Source organism: Epinephelus fuscoguttatus, linkage group LG1 (genome assembly GCF_011397635.1).
Source record: "Epinephelus fuscoguttatus linkage group LG1, E.fuscoguttatus.final_Chr_v1".
NCBI classification, from domain to species: Eukaryota; Metazoa; Chordata; class Actinopteri; order Perciformes; family Serranidae; genus Epinephelus; species Epinephelus fuscoguttatus.
In genome coordinates this window covers 50,300,634-50,323,385 of record NC_064752.1, presented here as the reverse complement: position 1 = coordinate 50,323,385, position 22,752 = coordinate 50,300,634, and the positions used below count along the sequence as shown (strand labels likewise).

The 22,752-nt window shown below is 40.3% G+C and overlaps 1 protein-coding gene across 1 annotated transcript in view; it reads left to right on the top strand.

Annotated features, from left to right (window-relative positions):
* Positions 1-20,044, top strand: part of acad9 (acyl-CoA dehydrogenase family, member 9) — a 60,986-nt gene extending 40,942 nt beyond the window's left edge. Inside the window, exons 6-18 of the mRNA XM_049571125.1 lie at positions 3,034-3,112; positions 3,236-3,407; positions 3,504-3,577; positions 3,671-3,746; positions 3,849-3,919; positions 4,018-4,137; positions 4,227-4,355; positions 7,903-7,982; positions 8,795-8,921; positions 9,008-9,085; positions 11,624-11,752; positions 18,987-19,059; positions 19,339-20,044. Coding sequence (XP_049427082.1) covers positions 3,034-3,112; positions 3,236-3,407; positions 3,504-3,577; positions 3,671-3,746; positions 3,849-3,919; positions 4,018-4,137; positions 4,227-4,355; positions 7,903-7,982; positions 8,795-8,921; positions 9,008-9,085; positions 11,624-11,752; positions 18,987-19,059; positions 19,339-19,439 — 1,309 coding nt within the window. The 3' untranslated portion in view covers positions 19,440-20,044. The remainder of the gene's footprint in view (positions 1-3,033; positions 3,113-3,235; positions 3,408-3,503; positions 3,578-3,670; positions 3,747-3,848; positions 3,920-4,017; positions 4,138-4,226; positions 4,356-7,902; positions 7,983-8,794; positions 8,922-9,007; positions 9,086-11,623; positions 11,753-18,986; positions 19,060-19,338) is intronic.
* Positions 20,045-22,752: the final 2,708 nt, after the last annotated feature.

Below are 22,752 nucleotides of genomic sequence, written 5' to 3'. Positions count from 1 at the left end.
CCATGTAGCTACAGCACAGGTTGATCTTCTTTGTGTCTCATTCTGTACGGTGTGACACTCTGGCAGCCTGCCAGCTGCTGTCAGTCACAGCTCATGCTCGTGTACCCAGTTTGACAATGATCAAGATTTCGAAAACAAGACAGTTGTACCTGCAGCTTTATAAATCTAAACAAAAGAATGCGTATGCATGTTTTTGTCTTTGTGCGCACACACAGTTTTAGTTGTTAATCTACACACTGTTTTATGCATCTGGTCCCAGATTGGTTCCAAAGGGGCACATAAGAGTAACTGAAGACAATTTGTGACATTCAGCAATTCTTTTTGGGTTCTCCAATACCATTGCTGACAGGACTTTAAGCACTGCTGTGTAAAATTGTTCTTTTTACACTTTGGTAACATTTTTATGAATGAAAATGAAACCTTTCCACAAATTGAGCAGAGCTATAGACTATATAATAAAGAAGGGTGATGATGAAAAACAGCAGTGCGCACAACTCCAAAAAATCTTAGATAATATGAAAAAGGTGCACAGTACTGGCGAAAATCAAAAAACAGTTAGAACACTGGCACTCATAGTAGAATTCACTTATTAAATAGGGGCAAAAACATATAGACATGGACACATTTCAGCTAAAGAGCCATTATCAGTGTGACAAGACAATAGTGGCAAATGATACACATACAGATTCAAACCACAGTCATGATAGAGAATACATAATGAAGTGATAAGATCAATGTGTATTTGAATGACCTGTGAAATATTAGCCTCTTACAAATAATGTCCATAACAAACAAATTAAAATAAATTTCTCCCAAAGATGGTCTCTGTCATTTAATGTAATTCTTAACACACGGCTGTATGTTCAGGTGTTCATTTTTATGATAAGTTTGGTTTTAGTTCATTATTTGGTACCATTAAAAGGGGGACTTGACATCATGATTGACAGCTGTGTGTGTCAATTGGTGTGTTTGTGATTAATGGGGCAGGTAAATGGTATATGGACTGCACTTGTATTGTGCTTTCTGGTCTTCTGACCACTCATGGAGCCACCCGCTACTCAGTAACCATTTACGCAGACTCTCACACCGATGGAACAGCCACCGGGAGCAACTTGGGGTTCAGTATTTTGCCCAAGGATGCTTGGACATGCTGACTGGAGGAGCCAGGGACTGAACCACTGATCTTCTGATTAGTGGACAACCTGCTCTACCTCTGAGCCACAGCCGACTGGTTTGCGATCAAACAGGTGTATGGGTGGGAAGTGTATACCATGGAGATCAGTACAGCACAGACTCTGGCTCCAAATAAAGTCACCAGCGCAAGATTGCAGCAGCTGTATCCGGGATATTTTGGTGTCACTTGTTTTACAGCGGGAGGAAGTGGAGACACATCAGTCATATTTACATATGAGCTGAACAGGAACCTTTAAATTGCAATTTAGGATTGAAGCATTCTCGGAACCCATCAGCTGTATTCGGCGTCTGACTTCCGGCAGACGGCAATACAGCTTCTGGGGGCAGACCCCCAATTTTTTGGCATTCTGGTTTGATTTGGGCAGAGAAGGTGAATTTCCGTTTCCGACTTCCGTGAGTAAATATGCTGAACCATTGCGATGGATTCAGAGTTTGCAGTGACACCAATTATGTTCCACCTCGGTAGTTCACCGCACGGACCGTTTAACCTGGCAACAACTGCAGCCGGCTCAAACGTGATTGGTCAATATCACACAGACTACAAACAGCCTACAACCGGAAACCAGGGCTCTTCCGCTCTTCTTCTGGAGGCAAGATCTCCGGGGTTGGCTTACAGACTCTATATTCAGTGAATGTAGAGTCAGTAAGCAAGTCTGTATATAGAGACTAGGATTGAAGAAATGCAAATGGATAAATCTCCACAACACACCTTTTCTTAAACAGTGGGTGTTGATTTTGCTATAAGGAACAAACCCAACAAACTCACACCGACACCGAAAAGCTCAATTCTGTCATTAAAACTGTTAACCAGGAGGTAATGTTAGCTGTGTGATGCTAACAGTAATGTAACTGTCGCTGTGTATGTGTGTGCAGGCAGACTCTCACCAACTGTTCCCCAGTGTGGAGCTCACACTCCCACAGTAGTAGTCTGATGATAAACAGGAATAGAGAGGGGGACAGTGGGACAAGGACGTGCTGAGCGGAGCAATCCACTGCACACAGCTCTACAGTAAAATACAATTTTACACATTTTAAGTAGTAAAAAAAAAAAGTCATCTTCACATGTGGGAGGGGCAGCGGTGAGTATTTTACACACTGAGCAAATATTGACATCTGAACAAGTATTCATGCACATCCCAAATATCGCTGTCCAATTATTTTTGCCAATGTGGGGGTAATATAGTTATTTTTATGTTTTTCATGTGAAAGGAGGTTATTATAAAGGTTGTCTCATAAATGTGTATAATTGAATTTGTGCTCATTCAAAGTTAGAGTAAAGATGAACTGAATGACTTTAAAACAGTTGAGGTATGATTTCTTTGTTTTCCTGGAACCCTGGAACCCTGGAAGGGTAATAAGTAACAACAAAAAAAAAAACAACAAGAAAAAAAAATACATCTGTATCAGCTGCCGACCAAAATATTATTTTAAACATCCTAGACTTTCACAATCAGTGCATCCCTAGCGGGAGCAGCTGTGGCCATCTGACTTAAGGCTGGAACTGTTGACAAAAGGTGCATCTACTAAATACTGACCTGAAGGGGGTTATGCAAACATATATTTTGTATTATATGTTTTATTTTGTGTCATTTTGAAGAGCTCTGTTTCCACTTTGACAAAAGAGGGTCTGTTTCTGTTGATAAGTGTACAAAAAGCCACACTGAATGTGACAACCATGAGAACTTTTTAAAATTTGATTTTTTACATGGTGCAGTCATTTAGAGCAGTGGTTAAATTTCAACCAGTGTGTGTTTGATAAGATTCCCACCAATCAGAAATGAGAAAATCGTGCTACTTTGTTTGAATTAGCGTGATTTACTCTCGGTTTTATCTTTTCAGTGGAAGTGATGCAGCCTCCATTCAGACCCGCGCAACCCTGTCAGAAGACGGGAAACATTACCTGATCAACGGCTCGAAGGTGAGAGCAATTGAACTATCTAATGTTTGATCAGGGCTTAAAAGTTTGAATAGTAAAATCCTCTTGCATGATTTGTTTTGCCTCAAACTCTGAAGATCCCTGTCAATCAATTTGTGTCATCAGATTTGGATTTCAAATGGAGGCATGGCAGATATTATGACAGTGTTTGCCAGGACGGAGGTGCTTGTGGATGGTGTGAAGAAAGATAAAATTTCAGCATTCATTGTAGAGAGGGCTTTCGGGGGCATCACCAGTGGCAAGCCTGAGGACAAACTGGGCATCCGAGGTTCCAACAGTAAGCCCCTCATGATTTGGACAGGAGGATGGACATGTGGGTGTGGTCTCAGTAAAGTTTCATGTCCTTTGTGATTACCCTTTTTGACTTTTTCAGCTTGTGAAGTGTCCTTTGACAATGTCCCAGTGCCACTGGAGAATGTCATAGGAGAAGTAGGAGGTGGATTCAAGGTAAGTTTGTCTTGTCCTCAACACAAACTATTGTGCATGACTATATCTGTAAGGGTGTGTTGATATAGAAATCTTTTGCTTTGTGTTGGACAGATTGCCATGAACATCCTGAACTCAGGAAGGTTCAGTATGGGCAGTTCTTCAGCTGGAATGATTAAAAAGCTGATCGGTAAAAGCCTGTACACAGCTGAAATAACTGATTTAGAACTTCCATGTGTGGGTTTTGTATAATGTCTCTAGTTTGACATCATCTCTGTCCGTCTTTCTATAGAAATGACCTCTGAGTATGCTGCGACCAGAAAGCAGTTCAACAAGAGCTTGGGCGAATTTGGTATGATTCAGGTACAGTCCACTGTTTCCTCATCGAAGGTTTGTGAATAATCAGCAGGAGTCAGTGTGGTCAGAGAGGAATAATGTTTGTTTTGCTTCTGTTACTGTAGGAGAAATTTGCATTGATGGCTCTTAATGCCTTCGTGATGGAGAGCATGGCGTACCTGACAGCAGGGATGATGGACAGACCGGGGCTTCCAGACTGTTCTCTAGAGGCTGCTATGGTCAAGGTTTGATAACTTTGTCATTCAGCATTGTTCATATAAAACCAGCATGAAACCCAGTGTCTACTGATGTTTACTCTCTGTCCTCTGTTCAGGTGTTCAGCTCAGAGGGAGGCTGGATTTGTGTCAGTGAAGCTCTTCAGATCCTTGGAGGTCTGGGTTATACAAAGAACTACGCCTATGAGCGCTACGTCAGGGACTGTCGCATCCTGCCTATCTTTGAGGTACTCTTATATTCAGTCAGTAAAATCAGAGCCCTAGTTTCCACTGAGGACACCAAAGGTCGCATTCTCTGTCATTATCCTGGGAGTTTTTAGACACAAAGAAGACTCTACATCCTTGGATTACACTCATTTTACATTTTCCTACATGATTTTGTTGGTTTGCAAGATTCTGATGTTTCTTAGATTTCAAATTAGGCAAATAAATAAATTGCTCTGAAACAATATATAGACCATCATTTCACAGATACAATTGTAGACATTTTTGGAAGAGTTAAATAAAATGTGAAATGACTTAAAAACAAAAAAAAAGAATCCTATGTTTAAAGGTCCAGTGTGTAAGATTTGGGGTGATAAATTGGCACCAATGGAATCTAAGATAATAAGTATGTTTTCTTTGAGTATAATCACCTGAAAATAAGAATTGTTGTGTTTTCCTTGTGAATTTCCCTGGTGTGGGATTAGTAAAGTTCTATCTTTTCTTTACCTTAGAATGAGTCATTTACATCTACACAGGGAGCAGGTGGTGGTCCACAGAAATCACCATGTTACACAGGTCCCAATTCGATTCGATTGGGCATATTTCAGTCACAATAACAATGTTTGGTAGAATGTGAAAGAGATTCTCAGAGAACTAATACTGTAAATTTTACAAGGAATTATTTTTAAAAAGAATACATTGGAACAGGATTAAAACTAAATATTTTATGACTAAATATTGTTCCTAGAGCAGCAACAGTAATGTTATTTTTACAGTCTGTAGCCCTGTCGCACAGACAGCAGGAGGAGAGGCTGCAGCACCATGATAATAAATGACACCCCAACGTAAAAACAGTTAAGCTTAAAGTTACAGATAAAAGAACTGGCATCATCAGAGCTTCTCAGGGTTAGGTCGTTAATAATTTACAGCTGGGGTCCGTTTTACTACCTGTGAGATTACCTCTGTGGGGAAAAGGATATACTGAACGATCGATCTCGGATTTTATGGATAGATATTGGGTCATTCAAATGAATATTGATTTGAATCTGATGAATGGGTTATTTTAACCCAGCCATAATGTTACATCACCATGTTTCTACAATAGCCCAGAATAGACAAACCAAACAGTGGTTCTAGATAGGGACGTTGGCATTAGAAGCCCCTTTGCAACAAGTGGCCTCGGATATACACCAGTTTCTGTAACAGGAAACTGCTAACTCTGTTTTTACCAGTTTAAAACACCTGGGGTCCGTTTCACAAAGCAGGTTTAGTGAAAACTCAGAGTCTGTTAACCCTGAAATGAGGGAAACTCTGAGTTTTCCGTTTCAAAAAGGGAGGTAGCTCAAACCAGAGAAAGAGGGGTAACTCTAGCCTGTTTCAGAGAGACGGGTAACTTAAGCTCTCGGTCAGTTACCGTAGTAACAGACTCTATGAACCTAACCTGGTCGGGACCAGGTTTTTCTCAATGAACCTCGAGTTTCTCTCTGTCTCCGCCCTCTTTCAGAGCCACACACTCCATCTGATTTCCTCATTCATTCAGTCAGCAGGTGAGTTTTGGCGTAGCCGTTCTGCTTTCTGTCATTTAAAAAAAAATCAGAGTCAGTATATTAGAAGTCCATTAGGCACAGTAGGTGGCGACTTTTTTCACTACTACATGGCATGTCCTTTTGATAACGATCCCGTGGATGAAGGTGCAGAATTACTGCGCAGAGAATTAAATATTCGTCGGGAGATGGTTATCAGACCGCGCATAGATGTTTTAGCATTTCCACACAATTATCTTTTTGAGCTGTAGCCTACCGTTTCACGTCACACTCCATCATCTACATACACAACCTAATCCGTCCTTATATTTGCAACATTACCAATCATAGTCATGCTCTCACATCCCAGGAGATATTGTGTGTTGCGCTGCGTTTCTTTGCAAATGGAAGTTTTTTGTACAATGTCGGAGATGCTGAGCACTTGAGTAAGGCAACTGTATGCAGGGCGGTCAGAAAAGTGTGCTCGTTTTACGGGCATCTGCCTTCTTTCTGTTGGCTCAGTAGAAGACTGTGTTAGTTTAAATAGGCTTAATTATTTATCAGAACATGATATAGATGAGAAGACATTTATGTGTGTGAAAACAGCATTATGTTGGGGATAAAACAACTGCACAGTCAAACAGCCACTTAATATTTACTTTACAATGTAAAACATGATCAAAATGAAGTAGCCCCATGAGATTATGCTGAGGTCTTACCTGTTTGAACAATGTTTTTATATTTCATCCTAAACTGCTGCCAAGTGTGTTTCTCCCCCGCGGGATTGCACCTAAATGAAATAAATTAATAGGCTACCATTCAAGCACTTTTCCCCTGTAATATTATTGTGATTGCAAAGGACTACATTTAAACTTACGCATTGACCCGAGCAGCAATGTTCTCCCACGCCGTCTCCCTCTCTTTTGCAGCTGCAGCGGTGTTGCACTTCTTTTTGAAAACGTGTGCAAACTCGCTGTATGAGCGCATTAAGATTTCTAATTCTAGTGGGGTGAAAAACGCAGCCCTCCTCCTCCCCGTTGCCATGGTGACTCGTCGAATCGGGGCTCCATTGATGCTGGCTTTTTATAGTCGTGGTGCAGGCGCTTAACTCCAGGTGAAACTACTCTGAGTTGATTAAACTGATTCAAATCAGCTGTTCTGGAACTGGAAACTCAGAGTTTCCTATCTCAGAGTAGATCAACTCAGAGTTCAGGATTAGACTCAGAGTTTGTTGAACCTGCTTTGTGAAACGGACCCCTGGTCAGTTTGTTATGGAGGGGAAGAGACCTCTGCAGATAATTCAACTCCCAATAAAAACTCTCTGAACATCTGGATCCCAAATTATCAGAGAAAAAAGGTGAACACACATTAGCATGTGATGGACTATTGCCCTTCTGTGACATGCCAAACAGCATCAGAGAAACACTGATTTCTGCAACATGAAACTGCTTTACTTAGTGTTATTACCAGTTTAAATCACCTGGTCCATTTGTTTTGGAGAGGAAGAGATGTCTGTGGATAACTGCTCTTGGTAAAAACCTCCTAGATAATGAACGCTTAATGAATTCTAACCAGGAGAAGTTTCAGCTGGTTGCAATCTGCAGTCCTCACCACTCAGTGCAGCTCCTTTAGACCATGTACTGGAGTTGGTTTGTTGAGACGATCCATTCTGTAAGTGGCCACCAGGTGGTGCATTTCACTTTGAAATGAAATGTCTTGGTCTGGGGCGTTTTTGCAGTTGAGGGTTAAAGATTCTTCCTGTGGTTGCATAAATAGACCGAGCACCAGTTCATCAGCTATTTAAACACTTAAATGTCATAAAGTGTGAGTCGGTTAAAGTTAGTTGTGATTGGTTGATGTGATTTTCTATGTTTTAAGACCTTATGCTTACATTCATATTTGTGGTGCCCTATTAAGCCACAGTACACCCCCACCCACACACACCATCTTTTTATAGTGTTCTTTGTGGATGCATTGCTGCTTCCATACAGTATGATGGATATGAAATTGGTAGTGTGTCATTTTTCCATGCTGTTGCTGTTTTCAGGGTACCAATGAAATCCTGAGGATGTACATTGCTCTCACTGGAATGCAGTATGCTGGCAAAATCCTCACAGGGAAAATAAAGTAAGAATATAAAGACTGGATAAAATGGGAAAATATATTCATACAACATTGATATTGTGACAAGATTAGACATAGATTGTGATTTTGGTTAGCGTGATACCTTTGTTAAAAAGTACTTTTACTTTAAACATTTTTTTTGTTTTGTTTTGGCCACTTCCCTCCACAACAGCATGAAAATCAGCGACGTTTGACATATAAAGTTGTCGCTAACATGTTGGCAAAGAGTTATGTATCCAACAGATATGTCGCAACATTAGCATTTAATTTGACTTGTGTTTCTGTCCACCTGATGAGTGTAAGTCCTTTATTTTTTCTCCTTTTAATTCAGTTTGGTCTCTACCAACTCCTGAGGGAAATATCTGTCCCTTTAGCTGCTAAATGCTCCACATTGTTCACCAGCTATTCTCTAACTGTCTGCTGTGTGGTGCTGAGCAGGTAGTGGACAGTTGGTTCATCAGAGGGCTGCAGCTGGACATGATGTTGATGAGAGCATTGAGAGTCTAAGAGTACATCTGTAGGCTAGAAAATAAAAACAAGCTGAAAGATCTAAAACTGTAGAGCCAAGGTAGACTGCAGAGTTGGGTAATAATTTGCTGTGGGTTTATCACTACAAGTGACTCCTTTCACTTATAATTAAATATTGACTGGTGCTGTTTCCTAAAGGCTTCACCAGAGGTAAAATATGTCATTTTCAGGGATAATTAGATGACTTTTAGCTGGATAAAATTACCTGTAAATCTGGTCATGTATGATTTTCTTTGTTTAAATTGTCTAAAATACCATTACAAGTCTTTTCTCTGCTGTGCCTGCAGGGAGATGAAGAAAGGAAACATAGGTCTGGCCTTGGGCATGGTAGGCAAGAAACTCAAGAGCTCATTGGGAAGTACAGTGGACCTTGGCCTGACAGGAAAAGACGGAGTGGTGCATCCCAGCTTGGCAGTAAGATCTTTATTTGAATGTTGAGAGGATACATTTTCTGCTAAGTCATAAGTTATTAGTTGAGGCTGAGGGTTTTCTGTTTACAGGAAAGTGCAAAGAAGTTGGAACAGAATGTCAGCCTTTTTGGATCTACTGTGGAGAGCCTGCTGTACAGATATGGAAAGGTAACGTTTGATTGATTTTACATTCTGGAAAAACAGAGATCGGGTTTTCCTTCTTAAATATTTCCAGTTCCTTTGAACAAAATTCCCATTTGTCTAAAATGGCCAAATGTATAAAGCATTTCTTGGTGACCGACAGTAGATATCTGTTCAGATCTTCCCATCAGTGTTTGTGAGGCTTTGTTCAGACAGCTGCTCCGAAGTGTTCTCCTTTTCTTCCTTTACTATGCTTTTATAACCACAGCTTCCTCACAGCAGTTATAAACTCCTTGGAAACAGCTCAGCTTTCCAATTCCCTACTTCCTGTATAATTCGCCTCCATTTTGATCCAATAGTTAAGAAGTCTCCTCAGAGGGCATTCATCACACTGCAGTCTTCATATGGCAAGACATTTTAACATGAAATCGCTGCACTGGATATAATCTCTATAAACAGATATCTGTATATGTTTGCAGAATTTGTAGGCATTGGGACAGATTTTGGTATTAAAGGCATCGCTGTTTCTGTTTGTAATCCAAGAAATATTGACCAATCATGTTTGAGCATCAGGTAACAGCAGGACAGTCCAAGTAGAGAGCCAAAAATGCGAAACCAAGCAGCAACCTCTGAGGCTGATAGATGAAACTATCACCAAAGTTCCCAAAACTGCAGTGTGTGTGTGTGTGTGTGTGTGTGTGTGTGTGTATTTGTGTGATGAAAACGTTTCACCCAACCACACTACAACGCGTCACTTGCGTCTACCTAGGACACATCAGATCTAATCAAACCGCATGAGCGCACGCCAACATTTTAGATTTAGATTTAGATTTTATTCCTGTTTGCTGTAAAAAGCCTATATGCCTGAGGGACATTCAGTTTTGGGATGACGTAAAGTAGGCTAGAGATATTCCGGATATCCACGGATTTGGGTCATTCAGTTTTAATTATTATGCTAATTAATAGCGTAATAGGGTACGGGCGGATTAAAACCAGCAGACTTCTGTGTTATACTTTCCCAAACTATAGGCTTTATTGTGTGTAGAACCACTTTCTACCGGTGGCGGCTGGCTTAACTTGTCAATAATGCGCTGCGAAAAATGATTGAAGTCCACAAAAAGTAATTTATTACAAAAAAGGGCAACAAAACAGGTTTCAAAATTCAAATTATATTTTGTTCAAACGAAATCTTCAATATGACACCTTATCTTTGGTTACTTTTCTTTCAAACTTTTTTTTGCAATAAAGGTGGCTTCGTCTGGCACTTTACAGAAGCTCCCCTTCCCAGAGCCAAACTGTCACTCGCTCGGATCTCCTTTCTCAGTTCGTGCCCTGCAATCAAGTCCAGCTGTGTATGATCAGTCCAGAGTCTCTGTCAGATCCACAGGTGAACGCATTGTCTTTGATTACTTGTCGCCATGGCAACCGGTCCGCTCAACCCCAGTTCATTAGCCTGCAATATGAATAAATATTGGACGGTATTGGACACTGTTAATTTATTATGCTGATCTGTTCTGTACGACATCTATTGCACGTCTGTCCGTCCTAGAAGAGGGATCCCTCCTCAGTTGCTCTTCCTGAGGTTCCTACCGTTTTTTTTCCCCGTTAAAGGGTTTTTTTTGGGGGAGTTTTTCCTTATCCGCTGTGAGGGTCTTAAGGACAGAGGGATGGCGTATGCTGTAAAGCCCTGTGAGGAAAATTGTGATTTGTGATATTGGGCTCTATAAATAAAATTGATTGATTGATTGATTGATTAGAAATTCCTCCAACATGGTGCAGGGAAACTATTTTTCGGGTTGACCCAGGAGACAGAGACTAGGATTTTTTTCCCCTTGATATAAAGCTGCGAGAATCCTATTATTATAACAAATGATCTGATGTAGAAGTGTTAAAAATAGTGCCTGAACAAGGAAAGAAAATAAAAAGATAGATAGATAGATAGATACTGTGTAAAAATATATATACACTACTACCTAGTTCACGTACACGGTGAATGCACGCGCAGTGCACGCGAAGCAAGTACACGGTGATGTTTGCACACGCAATGTACACGTATCAAGTACGCAGTGAATGCACTGTGTGTGTGTGTGTGTGTGTGTGTGTGTGTGTGTGTGTGTGTGTGTGTGTGTGTGTTCGCTGATGTTTCACCCCTCGTGTGTGTGTGTGTGTGTGTGTGTGTGTGTGTGTATGCGCGCACACATTTCCTGTCCTCTGTGTGAGTTATGGAATTCAGGCCAATGCCAAGAGAAGAGCATCCCATACCCACTAACCTAGACACCATAGGTATCACACATTAGCCTACAGTAGATGTCATCCCCATGTCTGTGCAGACTCTGTCAAACATCTACCAACACAGGAAGTATTTCATTACAACTTAAGAGCAAAATTCAAACATGTCACTTAGTAGCAGGGAGTCTTTAATCCATGCCATCTCGATTAAGGTTTGCAAGAATATGAGGTCGTCACATGATGGATTACAGTCATTTCTGATGATGGAAATGATCGATGATTGAAGTGTCCTTCTTTTTTTGTTTGTTTGTTTTTGTTTTGCATTGATGTTGTCAGACTATAGTGGACGAACAGCTCATCCTGAAAAGGGTAGCAGATGTGCTCATCAACCTCTACGCTATGACAGCTGTCCTGTCCAGAACCAGCCGCTCCATCAGCATCGGCCTGAGGAGTCATGACCATGAGGTGGTTACACTATAAACAGTATACCCACACTCACACACACACGCACACACACACATAAGCTTGAATTAATACTTACTCATGTGGGCCCAGCAGAATTGAGAAGTAAGCACAATCTGCCTGGAATGTTCTATGAACCCCAGCTACAAAACAACATGTATGGATTAGTCCAAAGCATTAGAGTCAAAGAGTAGAGCAAGTGTGTCCATGGGCATAACTCTAAAGGCTTTAAGCCTCCTGTACACCTTGAATTATTGTTCATCACAGTGAAAGCAGTTTTTACTTGACCTCATCAGATTGGTAGACATAGCAGTTTAGATCAGTTTTCTCTGACAGAGATGAAAGTTTAGTTCTAATCACCAACTCTAAAAGGGGACACAAGTTTAAACCTCCAGACTATCAGGTTGCAGATAAAGAAAGAATTCAGAATTTAATTAAGAATTTAATTATTTTTCTGATTCTTAACAGTAAAATGGATAAGTCAGAATTTACAATGAACCTGGGTACAAATCCTAGTTGTCTCAGATTAGTTATTTGTGGTGTCAAAGTTTCAGAGCAAAAATAGAGACATGCCAAGCTTTTTAATTGATGATCAGTAAGTGTGTGCTCATAAATCACCCCCTAAACCTGTCAAAAACTGCTGGAGAAATGACAGTTTGTAAGTGTGTAGAGATTATTTGTAGACTAAAACTATGAAGAATAAAAATAACTAAAATGTGATTGAATTAATAAGCATTTTCATCTCAAGACTAAAGTACTATTCGGATGGGATTAGTTTTACATGGGCACGTGGGGTAATGTCACTTTACCACAGGACATCGGTAATATTAATGGCCAATTCACACGGGATAAGAAATATCAGTAAAACTACCACAAGTGGGAGGGGTAAATCCATTCATGCACCGCCGTCCCTTCCTGTCGTCATGTGCGTATGACGCTGCTTCCTGTGCATACCACATTCGAACACACTTCAAGTCGTGTTCGTCGTAGGCCCACAGTACCTGAGGTTTCACATGGACTTGTCCGACTGAAGTGCAAAACTGAGTGCTTCTTCAAGAGCCTCCATGCTTGAAAATCTGCGAAAAACCACTTGGTAAACAGGATATGACGAAATATCTATACACATATTTACTGCTGCTCTATTTGCACGGGATTAGTATTACCTGAGGTAATTGTCCAGGACCCTTTTACAGAAGGTAAAAGTCGCCGTAATCTTTACTGACATCGTGCGGTAATGATTACTGACATGGCACATTCGGACAGGACTTAAATCAGGACTTAAATTATTACTTTACCCCATGTACCTATGTAAAACTAATCCCGTCCGAATAGGGCTTAAGACTCAATCTAAAATAGCTGTCAGAATCAACACAGGTTCAGGTTGGGTGAAACATGAGCTGTATAGACAGACTGATGATTAAAATGGAAGCATTTCTGTTCCGTGCTGAAAATGGTTGATTCCTACACAGCAAATACAGAAGTTTGGTAGATGGCCATATTTCCCAAGCTCTGCCACAAGTGAAAATCTCTGTGAACCCCCTTCCACCTGATTGATTTGTTACCTGGTTGGATCTTTGACATTTCTTTAAAAGAAGCACTTCCTCTTCTTGTGCTTCAAACATTCATTGCAGTGACACTCTGCCATTAAGGTGGTGTTGCATTTGATTGCAATGTCACTATCTAGAAAGCAGGTTTGCATCCTAATTAAGATGAGTAAAGTTATCATGGGTAATAAAGCACACATTATGTAATTAGATTAGACTGTTTTCACTTACTGCAGCAAAGTATCGACTGAAAACATTTAGATGGGCAGCAGCAGCAGCCTGTCACAACATGATGTCACCTCTAATTTTCTTTTCTTCTGTATTTTGTTGCAAACATGTTTCATTAGGCCTGCTATATGCAAGTACTTTAACTTGTTGTTAAAGGTCCAGTGTAGGCTCTGGGGTATCACAGTACTACAGTATACCAGTGTATTTACAGTGTTGGGCTCTCAACTATAAAAATGTAATATATTACTCATTACTCACTACTCTTTACAAAAGTTATAATATTTCTTTACTTTTTAGTCCCTGCCAGCAGTAATTCGTTGCACTACTCGTTATATTACTTTTCCGTTACATCCCATAAAACTGGCAAATGTGTATCTCTCCAAACTTCAGATGTGTGCCTCTGTGTGAATGTCGGGGTAATCTCCGGTAAGTGCAGCTAAGGCTAAATAGCGTGTGAATGTTTTTTGGTTTGTTTTTTCACTTGGGGATCTTCTGTTGCCTGTGACAGGTATTAACCAAAGGCTCTGCCTGAAAGACAGAAAGTCACTTGTGGAGCAACATTTCATCCACAACATATCCAACCACAAGCATCATTACTTCCCAGTAGCCTGCAGCTGCCCACAAGTAAAAATCCAGTTGGGGTTTTTTAGCCAGTGTAGGGCTACAGCCAACGTACGCTGCCAAGGAGGGCTCACCTTTGATGGGGTGTATTTCCTGGAACTTAACATTGTTTTGCTGTCTGTCGTAGTAGGTGTTTCAGACCAGAAGTTTGACAATGTGTTTTTCACAATGGAAAGAGATTTAGTTCTAGTACCTGCAGCAACAGTATTCTTGTCATCTTTCCACCCAACAGAATCAAAGTAATTAGAATATTTCCAGCCGGTAAAGTAAGTGTTTCCATCTTTCAAATTAGCTTGCCGCTTTGTGGCGTGCCTGCTCATTGCAATGATTACAAAAATGAGTCCAATGATGTGATGTTGCATTTCGGGTCAGTAGTGATGCGATAACAAAAGTAACGTAACAGGTTGTTTGGTTTTGGGGTAACTGTAATGTTGTTGCTGAAATTATATTAGTAATGAGTTACACTACTCGTTTCTGGAAAAAGTAATATTATTACTAAGAATGGGAATCACCAGGTGACCACGATACAATATTATCACGATACTTAAGTCACAACACTATATTTGCAATATGCAGAGTATTGTGATATATTGTGATTTATTATTATTGTCCCCAACTGCAGATTATTTCACCAAGAGAAAACTTTGTCAACATCAGTTTTACCTCATAATAGAAAGTTTTCATTCAATTTATCTGACTTGAATCATTTTTATGTCAGCAAAATGTGATGCAAAGCAGACAGACTGACCAACACCGTCATAAAACCTGTCAGAAATGCTACATAGATCTGACAAACTGAACTGTTGACAGATTTAACACCCTCTATGAGGCCAGATTATGTGCCTGAGCGAAACACTTCACATACAGGTACATACAGGTTCGTGTACTGCTCAAGTTTGGAAAAAATGGGACAGCAGTCACCAGTCCTCTGTGAGATAATGTGCCATTATAGTCACATATGAATCTACTTACCTTGAAGTCCAGGCGTCACAAGTTAATACCACCCTTCCTGCTGTACTTAAAGATTCCTCAAATTTATGCTTCATTTCTCTGTAGAGCTAGGGTCAGGTACGACTGTGTCGGTGAAAAAATGTTGGGATGGAGTCACATACCTGGGTTCCAATGTTTTTAGCATTTAACAAAAGCCTTTCATTTTCAGCAATGTTGTTTGGATATAGATCGTTGCACATGTAGAAGGTGATGGACTGTGTTATCTTAGTTTTCTCACAGTTGGATGGTAGTTTTGTCAAGCCAAGTGTGTCCAGTGATTTTCTTTTTTGGTAGAGTGGGTTTAGCGTTAGCTTAGCCGTCAGCCTAGGTGCATTTCTGATTTCTTTCTGCGGTGACTCCATCTTTGTTTTGATTGACTTCCTGCCAAATGCCATTAACTGAGACCTCTGCTGACCTCACCAGGAAATAAAACTCAGCCCCATCTATTGGACCGAAAAAGCAACTGATTTTATTATTCTAGTACAAAAAGTTGGATTAATGTGTATTTGCAAAAATGTATAATGTATATAATAAAAGATTGATACTTGGCGTGTGTATCGACACAATATTGCCATGCAAAATATCACAATCAATTCAATCAATCAATTTTATTTATAAAGCCCAATATCACAAATCACAATTTGCCTCACAGGGCTTTACAGCATACGACATCCCTCTGTCCTTAAGACCCTCACAGCGGATAAGGAAAAACTCCCTAAAAAAAAACCCTTTAACGGGGGAAAAAAAACGGTAGAAACCTCAGGAAGAGCAACTGAGGAGGGATCCCTCTTCCAGGACGGACAGACGTGCAATAGATGTCGTACAGAACAGATCAACATGATAAATTAACAGTAATCCATATGACACAGGGAGAGAGAGAGAGAGAGAGAGAGAGAGAGAGAGAGAGAGAGAGATATGCAGGTAATGACAGTATCTTACAACAACATTAATGGAAGTAATAATATTATAGTTATAGTTCTGGTTACTGCGGTACAATATGTTGAAAGTATGTATTAATACCTGGCAGTATACATGTGTGACAATAATCATATGTGTATAATAACAGAAGAAGTATGACTAATGACTAATGATGGCAGCAGCAGCAGGAGGCATCTGGCGGGACCACGGCAGCAGCACAACCACACACGTCACGCTGTCCAGGCACCGCTGTGATATGAGTTAATCTGAGAGACAGTGGAGCACAAAGGCTCCGGAGAAGAAGCCGAGTTAGTGACATCCAGAATGGCCGGGTTAGCTAGATGCAGAAATAGGACACGAGAGAGAGACAGAGAGAGAGAGAGAAGGAGAGAAGGGGCCCGGTGTATTATAGAGGGGTCCTCCGGCAGACTAGGCCTAAGTCAGCCTAACTAAGGGCTGGTACAGGACAAGCCTGAGCCAGCCCTAACTATAAGCTTTATCAAAGAGGAAAGTCTTAAGTCTAGTCTTAAATGTGGAGACGGTGTCTGCCTCCCGGACCGTAACAGGAAGATGATTCCACAGGAGAGGAGCCTGATAGCTAAAGGCTCTGGCTCCTGATCTACTTTTGGAGACTTCAGGGACCACGAGTAACCCTGCGTTCTCAGAGCGCAGTGTTCTGGTGGAATAATATGGCACTATGAGCTCTCTAAGATATGATGGAGCTTGACCATTTAGAGCTTTATAAGTTAACAGTAGGATTTTAAATTCAGTTCTGGATTTTACAGGGAGCCAGTGCAGAGAAGCTAAAACAGGAGAGATATGATCGCGTTTCTTAGTTCCTGTTAGTACACGTGCTGCTGCATTCTGAATTAGCTGGAGAGTTTTTAAGGACTTACTAGAGCTACCTGATAATAGAGAGTTACAATAATCCAGCCTTGAGGTAACAAAAGCATGGACCAATTTTTCTGCATCTTTTCGGGTCAGGATAGGCCTAATTTTCGCAATATTACGCAGATGAAAAAATGCAGTCCGTGAGGTTTGCTTTAAATGAGAATTAAAAGACAAATCTTGATCAAATGTTACTCCGAGGTTTCTTACGGTAGTGGCAGGGGCCAGAGCAATGCCATCTAGAGAAACTATGTCATCAGATAAAGAGTCTCTGAGTTGTTTGGGGCCAAGAACAATAACTTCAGTTTTGTCTGAATTTAACATCAGGAAATTGGTGCTCATCCAAGTTTTTATGTCTTTAAGGCAATTATGGAGTTTAGTTAATTGATTACTTTCTTCTGGCTTCATTGATAAATACAACTGAGTATCATCCGCATAACAATGGAAATTTATAGAGTGATTTCTAATGATGTTACCTAACGGAAGCATATATAGAGTAAACAGGATTGGTCCGAGCACAGAACCTTGCGGAACTCCAAAACAAACTTTAGTACGTAAGGATGGTTCATTGCGAACGTCAACAAATTGAAAACGATCAGATAAATAAGATTTAAACCAGCTTAGTGCTGAACCTTTTAAGCCAATTAAGTGATCGTCAATACTATGCTGTATCGATTTTTTTCCCCCCACCCCGACCAGTGACGTGTACCAGTGCCCAACAGTGAGTATTTAGAAATCTAGACTAATTTTCAATACACTCAAAATTAAAGCCACTCCTCTTCATATTAAACTCATACTGTAATACTGTAATACTGTAATACATACTGTATTGAGGTGATGTAGTGTTCAGCACATGCCACCAGAGGTCAGTCTCTACTCGTGGAGCAGGCAGCTGAGCTCAGAAACATGGTGATTGTAAGTGGTAGGGATAGCGTTACAGGACTGTAAATGGCTGCAAGGGGAGACTGCAGGAAAAACAGCATATTTCACATCTAATACTGTGAATTAAGGAATTACTTCGATCTTGTTATTGTTGGAACAGTGGAGAGACTAACAGACTGTTTTGATGAGTTTTTTTTTTGTCACGTGCGTGAAATTTAAAGTTGAGTTAACAGGGCAGTTAGGCTAGTCTTAATTTGGTGAAACAGTTAAACTAAATGCCACTAAATCCTACACGAGAGACTTATTTGACCTAGTGTTGCTATTATTTCAACTCCACTATTTTGTAGAGGTGTAGTCTGTGCTGCTCCACCTTCATGAGAAAAAGCATTTTATCAGAGCAGATTTAGGTGGAAAAGGACACGGGTTGGTAGTGTCAACACTCACAGTCGACAAGTGTGTGCCATGTATAACCACAAACAGCAATGTAGAGCAAAGCTGAGCACACAAACATTCAGCAAAGAGACATTAAAGAAGGCAGTGAATAATTTATAGTATCCTCTTTAGCAGCAATCTCCTGTGTTTCAGATGGGCAGCCCAGTGTCCCTCTCCTCTGTAGCTACAGGAAGAAATGTCTGCAAACATGCAGCAGCCCACCATTGTATTTTACTGTATGTAAAACTCACACACAGACTGTAGAGATCCTGTCTAACTGAATTCCATTCCAAAGATTCATGTCTTTTTTTTTTAAACTGAAATGTTTTGCCTGAGGATCACAAAATAATTCAAACCAAGTTCTGAATTATTTAAAAGCAAATCTGGCTTCAATCATTAAGCTTTTATCCAGTGTTGTTCCACTGTGATTATAAAAGCTTGGAGGTTCATGTTTGGTTTTGTATCTGTCAACTTTTTTCCATCAGGTGTGCTAATCTGACATCTTTTAGTTAAGTAGGACCTGTGGGTTACTGATGAAATTTGTACTTTTTTCCTCCTGCACTGTGTTTGCAAATGAAAACTGAAGCTACAGATGTTTGCAATGGCATTTCCCATTTGATTACTTTCTTTTACATTTGCTGTTTTTAACGGCCCCCTGCATCATTTAGTTTTGAATTGTCCTTCAACTAAATTCATGTCTGCAGGTTTTGACAAACAAGTGTTCATTTTTCTAGGTGCTGCTCGCTAACACATTCTGTAGTGAAGCTTTCTTCAAGAACAATTACTTGATGACTCAGTTGCAAAAACGTAAGTACAACACAAAACTGTAATTGACAACAGCCTCTTGCCTTTTTTTTTCTGCATCTCAGTTTAAAATACTTGCATGTGTTGCAGAATCTCCAAGTCAAAGCCCACATACCAACACTCAAACCCCTTGCTGCTTCTCATTTTCGCACTGCATGTTTTTTAATGACCTATATGTAATCCAGAGTTATCCAGTGACATGATCCAGACACATGAGAATGTTGATGTGCTTTGTATTCAACAAATGAAAGTTGTTTTAATTCCCATGTCTATTTGTTCCAGACTCTCCTGAGAATATTGATGCCAACATCAAGAAGATTGCCAGGGAGGTGTTGGAGAACAGAGCTTATGTCTGCTCTCACCCTTTAGAAAGAACATACTGATATTCCCCATGTCATCATAATACTGTCTCCTCTGTTCAGATTGGACTGTATGGACCGGTCCATTTCACACTTCCAATAATCTCTCTTTACTCTTCTATTACTACTCACTTTGGTTGACATTATTTGTGCTGCTGATAAATAAATGAAGCGATTTTTGTAAGTAGTTGCTGTACTTTACTAAACTTGTCTTCAAAGATAACACCTTTAGCAATCTTTGGAAAATGGGCGCTCCCTTGTGATGACATTATATGGGTTTTATTTGAAGTGCTCTTCAATTTTATGTTATTAATTATTGCACAAGATATTAGTTTTAATGCCTATTGGACTTCTGGTCTACAGGGGACAGTTTTTGTGGCTTCTTCAGTATTCCTGAAAGGCGGGCCAGCTGATGTCTGTGTCTTAATTTGGGGATATTCTTTTAAAAAGTGGAGACACTCTGCTCCGCCTCTGTCAGAGGCAGGGCAGGATGCTTATACAGGAATGAATGCTGCTTATTGAATTCCCTGTAAGAAGCAACAGAATACACCAAATTAAGACAAACCCTATTATGATTTTCTCCAATATCTGTTGAGTTTCTTTGGTTTCTGAATAAAAAGTGAACCTAACTTAAACTGTCATGTAGTGGTACTTATTATATAGAGAGGTGTGTCTGGCAACGGCATTGTTTTGCTGCTGAGGCTGCAGTCCATACAGGGGCCTGGAGCCAGAGCCATAGTCTTGTTTTTCTCATCTTTGTTGTCACCCAGGTTCATCACACACAGTTGAGGCAAAGGCTGCAACACATAAAACAGACAAACAAAAAAAGATCATGTTAACAAACACTGAACTGAGGTGGACACTGTGTACAACAGTCATTAAAGCAGTGGGAATTGATGGACCCCATTTAAACAATCTACAGCACATGGTCTAAGTGCATAGCACAAGTACATTTAGGGCATGTCCAGCTCCTCTAAGCCAGTGAAAACAGCTCATAATCTGGTCGCAAAGTGAGGCATGAGGAGCAAAGGGGTTGTATTAAGTCCCTTAATTAATTATAGGTGAGAGTGAAGCAGTAAGAGAAGTGATGTCACTGCAGCAAATACTGTGGGACATTTAAGCAGTACCATGCAGTTCCTTAGTTAGTCTTTACCATAACATTACATTCTTTGCTCTGTCTGTCTGTCTGTGCGCTTTTTTTTGTTTGTTTGTTTGTTTTTGTGTGAAGCACTTTGTGTTGCACTGTTTGTATGAAAAGTGCTGGTTGATTGATGCAAAAGTTTGGGCACCCCTGGTCAGAATGTCTTTTACTGTGAATAGTGATCTCCAAAAGACATTAAGTGAAAGGTGAAATGTTTTACAACATTTAAGCAAGATCAGTATAGTATTCATAGTATAGTAGTATTAGTATTTTTGTTTTGTACAATTTTAGAGTGAAAAAAGGGAAGGAGCACCATGCAAAAGTTTAGGCACCCCAAGACATTTGTGCTCTAATATAACAACTTTTACCAGGGTGTCAGACCTTTATTAGCTTGTTAAGAATATGACTTGTTCACAATCATTGTTAGGAAAGGTCAGGTGGTGCATTTCAAAGCTTTATTAATATTCTGACTCCAGAAACTTTGTCCCAACAATCAGCAGCCATGGACTCCTCTACACAGCTGCCTAGCACTCTGAAAACTAAAATAACTGATGCCCACAAAGCAGGAGAGGGCTATAGTAAGCAAACATCACACCATCTGTAAAGAAGCTGAAGATGACGAGGGAATGGATTCTACAAAAGGACAATGATACTAAACACACCTCAAAACTCACAATGGACTACCTCAAGAGGAGCAAGCTGAAGGTTTTGCCATGGCCCTCACAGTCCCCTGACCTAAACATCATTAAAAATCTGTGGATAGAACTTAAAAGAGCAGTGCATGCAAGACGGCCCAAGAATCTCACAGAACCAGAAGACTTGCAGGAAGAATGGTTGAAAATCCTCCAAATAAGAATCGAAAGACTCTTAACTGGTAACAAAAAGTGTTAAGAAGCTCTAATACCTCAAGGAGGGTGCTACAAAGTACCGACCAACTTTTGCTGCAGGCCCTTTTCCTTTTTTGTGATTTTGAAACTGGAAAAAACTGAATTAAAAAAGTAATCTTGCTCAAAATATTAAAGAAATGTTTCATCTTTAACATTTTGCCTTTTAGAAATGAGGTAATCTTTTTCTTGCTTAGCCATTCACAGTAAATGAAATCATGACCAAGAGTGCCCAAACTTCTGCATACAACTGTAAACTTAGGCCACTCCTCATGCGTAAATGCACACAGCATCTCTCTTAATGTGGAGTGACTGCAGCTCTGCTGTGCTCTCTGCTATGTTAACATTTTCCAGAATATCATTCTGATTTCCTCATTAATGATGTGTTATTTCACCCACCCACAATGCATCCACACACCTCTGTGTTCCAAGCAGAGTGTGTGCATGCTGTGAACCCACTTGTGTAGGTGCATCTCACTATCTGAATATTGCGCCCTTTAAAGAGCAAGAAAATACTGCACCAACAGTACTGACTTAAGACTTTAGACTGGCTGTCACAACCATCACACCTGACATTGCCTCCCTGGTCGAAGGTATGCAAGCCCAAGGTGGCCATTAGTTTATGAATGAATAAACTGGCACAGATTAAAAAACATAAGGAATAACTTATTGTTATTGATGTTTACTCTTATTGATGTTTGTTGTTATTGTAATTATTACACATAAATGTGTATAGCTGTGTGTGAAGCTGTGTTGACATGATGTGCATGTGAATATCAACTTCCCCTGTTTAAGTTAATTGTTTGAAGGAGATCTGTATAGGATAGAGCTGTATAGGCCTAGGTGCTGATACATCTCTGAAAGTCTCTCCTTTATTCCTTATTTTTGCAAATAAACGTTTGTTATTAATCACTTTATTCTTTTAGTGCATGTATGCAGGTAGGTGTTGGGGTTGGGGGGCCTGGAATGAAATTGTTTTTGAAGCGGGTTGTTTTGGAGGCAATTGTCCTGTAGCACATCCCAAAGGGGAGTAGCTGGAAGGCATAGTGTGCAGGGTGAGTGGGATCAGAGATTATTTTGCGGGCTCTGCGCATTGTCCGTTTACGGTGAAGTGATTCGAGGGATGGTAGGGGTGAGCCAATAATTTTGGATACTCTGTTAATGACGCGGTGTAATTTCTTCCGGGAGAGTGTGTCGAGACTAATGAACCAGACTGTAATGGGTGAGGTGAGAATGCTTTCGACGATGGCTGTGTAGAAGCAGAACAGGAGATGAAACCTTACTCTGAACTTCCTGAGCTGTCGGAGATGGA